This window comes from Myotis nattereri (genome assembly GCF_964212035.1).
Source record: "Myotis nattereri genome assembly, chromosome: 9".
Taxonomy (NCBI): domain Eukaryota; kingdom Metazoa; phylum Chordata; class Mammalia; order Chiroptera; family Vespertilionidae; genus Myotis; species Myotis nattereri.
Genome location: NC_138084.1, coordinates 41,169,927 through 41,174,512, shown reverse-complemented (window position 1 = coordinate 41,174,512; position 4,586 = coordinate 41,169,927). Strand labels below are relative to the sequence as shown.

Genomic DNA, 4,586 nt, shown 5'->3' with positions numbered 1-4,586 from the left:
TAAATTAGATTTTGCATGTGATTTAGCAAAAGACAGTATATACATTCCAAAATGGAGCATATAAAGACCAAGAATGATGTGTGTTGTATCTTGACCTGCAGGCCTTGCCCACCCTTTCATTTTACCAGCTGTGTATAATTTTCCTGCATTGTAACTGCTGAAAATGCTACGTATTCTGCATCTGCCATTTGATTCCATTACTCTAGGTCCTGTTCCTTCTTCTCTGGAACATGTGGATGATTCGACTTCGTATCTGCTTGGTCTTCACACTGTAGACAATAGGGTTTAGTACAGGGGGCAGTAACAGATAGATATTGGCCATGAGCATGTGCACTACTGGAGATAAATGCTTCCCAAACCTGTGGGTCATGGTGACACCAATGAAGGGGATATAGAAGAGGAGCACAGCACAGATGTGAGAGAAGCAGGTGTTGAGGGCTTTGAGCCTTTCAGTTTTGGAAGCAATGCCCAGCACAGTCTTCAGGATGAAAATGTAAGAAAATAGAATGATGAGGGCATCCATTCCCAATGTGAAGATGACTACGATGAGTCCGTATAGGCTGTTAATGCGGGTGCTGGCACAGGCTAGCCGCATTATATCTTGGTGGAGACAGTATGAATGAGATAAGATATTAGAATGGCAAAAGGGTAGCCGCTTTATAAGAAAGGGCACAGGGAAGACAACACAGACTGCCCGGGTGAGGACAGCTATTCCAATCTTGCCAATGATGCTGTAAGTAAGGATGGAAGCATAGTGTAATGGGTTGCGGATGGCGACAAATCTATCGAAGGCCATGGATACTAATACTCCTGATTCTACCAATCCAAATGAATGGATAAAGAACATCTGTGTGATGCATGCATCAAAGGGAATCTCATGGGAATTAAACCAGAAGATGCTGAGCATGGAAGGCAAGGTGGACATGGAGAGACTAACATCAGTCAGAGCCAAGATGGAGAGGAAGTAGTACATAGGCTCATGGAGACTCTGATCTACCTTGATGACAGCTAGGATGGTACCATTTCCCAGGAAAGTTAGTGTGTAGAGAAATCCCAGAGGAAAGGCCATCCATGGATTTTTATCTGGTATCCCTGGGATACCTGTCAAAATAAAACTATGGTGATTGATAAGTGATGCATTAGAGTTCATCATGGTGTTCTCACCACCAGGTGAGGCTGGACTCTTCCACTTTGCTCACAGTTCCTAAACTGGAAACAGTTTCATAAAAGAGGGACAGGTAAGTGGCTTTATGAATATAAAAGTGGAACAGCAGAGGGGAGAATTATGCTAAAAACAGCATCTCAAATGTTTTTGTATCACTGTCTTCTTGCCTCATAGATAATCACATAGGATGACTTCCCTTCCCTTGAATTTAATTTGTTCATTCAAAAAATGGAAATAAAACTAATCCTCTAATATTTAGACAGTAAAACATCTGGATATCTCCTCTTTTAACAGCTCTTAAGGTTTGACAAAAAGAAGTAGCAACACCCAAGGACCTAATACCACAGAGAATTTTGCTAAATAATTAAAAAAAAAAACCCACTATGCTTACATTACCACACACACATAGTTACACACATTCCATTGCCTTCACATATCCATGTTCACATGAATCTATGTGCCTGTTTGAATATGCATGTGTATACATATGTATATTCACATACAAGCACATATATGTGCATATATTCTTTCACATGGTTAGGTATTGATTTCACTGTATTTATAATGGCCTCCATTTGTAAATAGACACGTTAGTGGATAAAACTGTTCAAAGTAATATTTAATATTCACAAATCTTAACAATTCTTAATTTTTTATTACCTCATTTTAAAGTAGCAAGGAACAGAAAATAAAGGTTATTGACCCACAAATAACCATAAATGAGATATGGGAGTAATCACTCATAGGATTTAATTTTTTTTATTTAAAACATACTTTTATTGATTTCAAAGAAGAAGGGAGAGAGAGAGAGAGAAAAATCAATGATGAGAGAGAATCATTTATGGGCTGCCTCCTGCATGCTCTTTACTGGTTATATACCCTTAACTGGAATCAAACCCAGGACCCTTCAGTCCTCAGGCTGAAGCTCGATCTACTAAAACCTAATCACATGGGATGACTTCCTTTCCCTTGAATTTAATTTGTTCATTCAAAAATGGAAATTAAATTCCATTAATTTAAACCAAACCAGGTAGGGCAGGATTTTTATTTTGAGAGTCTCTTAACTCACCAGAAACAGAGCCATTCTTGAAGCCCCTTCTGTCATCAAACAGCATTCAAACTTGTCTTCAAAACATATGAAATAATTATCTTCATTTTATATAGCCAATAAATAGTATAGCCCACTTCTCCCAGGCTAACTAACTGATCATCCTCTTTCCAATAATTCTTCATTCTGTAGTCAGAATAAACTTTTAAAAATTACAATATGATTTACTCAACACAAACAAAACTCCTTTAAGGACTTCTATTATACTTACTGGTAGAATAGAGTCACAAATCCTTATCTTAGCCATCAAGAGTCACCCTTATCTGCCTCTCGAGCATCAACTCACACCCTTTCTCTCCGTTTTGGTGTCTTCAATCCAGCCAAACTTGTGGTGTTTAAGTTCCTGGATCTCATTAAATTCTTCCTGCCACAGGATTCCCACATATGTGCTTCCCTGTTCCTTAGGCCTTTCTCCACCTTCTGCACAGTTCCTCTTTGGCTAATTAAAGCCTACCTGTCCTTTTCAAGTAAGCCTTTTCCAAATGCCCACTGCCCTTTAAGACTCCTTAGTATACTGTTTTCACATTCTGGGATTTTTTTTCCTTTTAAGTGAATACAGTCAATTAAACATTGCATCAGTATTTGTTTAATGTCTATCTCTCCTACTAGAAGTTAAACTCCCTAAAAGAAAGGAATATTTATCAGTTCATCACCTAATAGATCATATGCTAAACATATAGTAACTTTTCCATATGTGTTAAATAAAGGAATGAAGCAATGAATAAATTAATATGGATGACTGAATGGCATTCTTCTTTCCAGAAGTCTTAAAAACCCTCACACTCCCCCCTCATCTTCTCCATGTGGGTTGACAATTATTAATCAAGAGAAAAATCTGCTTTTCTAGGAGGGTCCAGACAAAAAGCTTAAATAAGGAGTCCACTTACAAAGGTTGTGATGTGTGTTGCAAACAGAATCCAGGCCTCTCTCCCAATAAATCACAATGCTAAGATCTAAACAAGGCACGCTGTAGTGGTCATCTACCCTGTGGCTGGAATTTGAAGAGGGGCTTTTGAGTACTCTGCATGGTAAGTGAGAGCTCTTCACTGCTGACTCCTTATCTCAAGCAATTCTGATGGCTTTCACTAGGGAAGAGTCAACTGGCTCATCCTTACTGATAACTTTTCTTGGAAAGACTTAAAAAATCTTTGATATTCTTTGACTAAGCCCCAGGATCTGCTGAACCACTGTTGTTCTATGGAGATTGTTGACTTTTGTTTTGCTTTTCACTTTTTTTAATGATTCTTTAAAAAAAATATCCTTATTGATTTCAGAGAAGAAGGGAGAGGGACAGAGAGATAGAAACATCAATGACGAGAGAGCATCATTGATTGGCTGCCTCCGTATGTCCCCCACTGAGGATCAAGTCCGCAACCCAGGTATGTGTCCTTGACTGGAATCAAACCTGGGACCCTTTAGTCCGCAGGCTGACACTCTATCCACTGAGCCAAACCAGCTAGGGCGTTCTTTTCACTTTTACAGCCTTTGACTCTGTTTATCCAAATGTGTTTTACCCCATCTTCTCCCCCCCCCCATTCATTTTTCTATTCTCTACCTTCCTTTTCCATTTTCCCTAAATTTTCAACCCCCCTCTTTTCTCTAGTTCCCAATTTAATTCTCATTTACTCTTCCATCCAATTTTGATTTCATTCTTCTCTATTCACTAGATGTTCCCCCACAGTATATGTCTTTTTTTTTCTTAAGTGCAACTTCTATATTTTACTTTTTTTCTCTTTTCTTTGCTTTCTGCTACCCATGACACTCTATAGACTTCTCATTTGTCCTTATCATTTCTCTCATTAGAATTCCTATGAGGATTTAATAAAATTATGTTCATAAATAATCCTACACAGAGCCTGCTAGGTGGAGGGCATAAAAAATGATTTTAAGATTAATATATTACCTGTATCAACCTCTGGGCTCCAGTTCAGGATTAAATTGGCTTCTCTCCTTCTTTGAGACTAGCAAAGAGAGTACTTATAAGATTGCTCAAACCTCTGGTGGCGACTGGAGCCATCATGATTCTATAACAATTTCACAAATGCTCTGGAGAAATCCCTTGAGGTGTGTTATGTATTGCTACGTGGGCTACTCCACCTGGATTTTCCTGAGAACTCCAAGCCCTTTCTCCATTTGTTAAATTATTTTTGATTCTGCAAACACATCTCCAAAAAAAATTTTTTTCCATTTTGATTTTATTTGCATCTTATCAGCCAAGTTTGAAAATGAATGAAGGACCTATTTCTCTCATTCTTGCGTACACACACATGCATATGTTTATGTCTTCCTTGTGTTAAATCACTAAATAAGTTC

General features: G+C 38.2%; 1 protein-coding gene across 1 annotated transcript; it reads right to left on the bottom strand.

Annotated features, from left to right (window-relative positions):
* Nucleotides 1–202: 202 nt before the first annotated feature.
* LOC308524085 (olfactory receptor 51H1-like) lies at nucleotides 203–1,153 on the bottom strand (the record flags this gene model as incomplete). The annotated part of the gene is made up of 1 exon (XM_081098237.1): nucleotides 203–1,153. One exon carries the CDS (start codon nucleotides 1,151–1,153, stop codon nucleotides 203–205), a length of 951 nt encoding a protein of 316 aa, XP_080954363.1.
* Nucleotides 1,154–4,586: the final 3,433 nt, after the last annotated feature.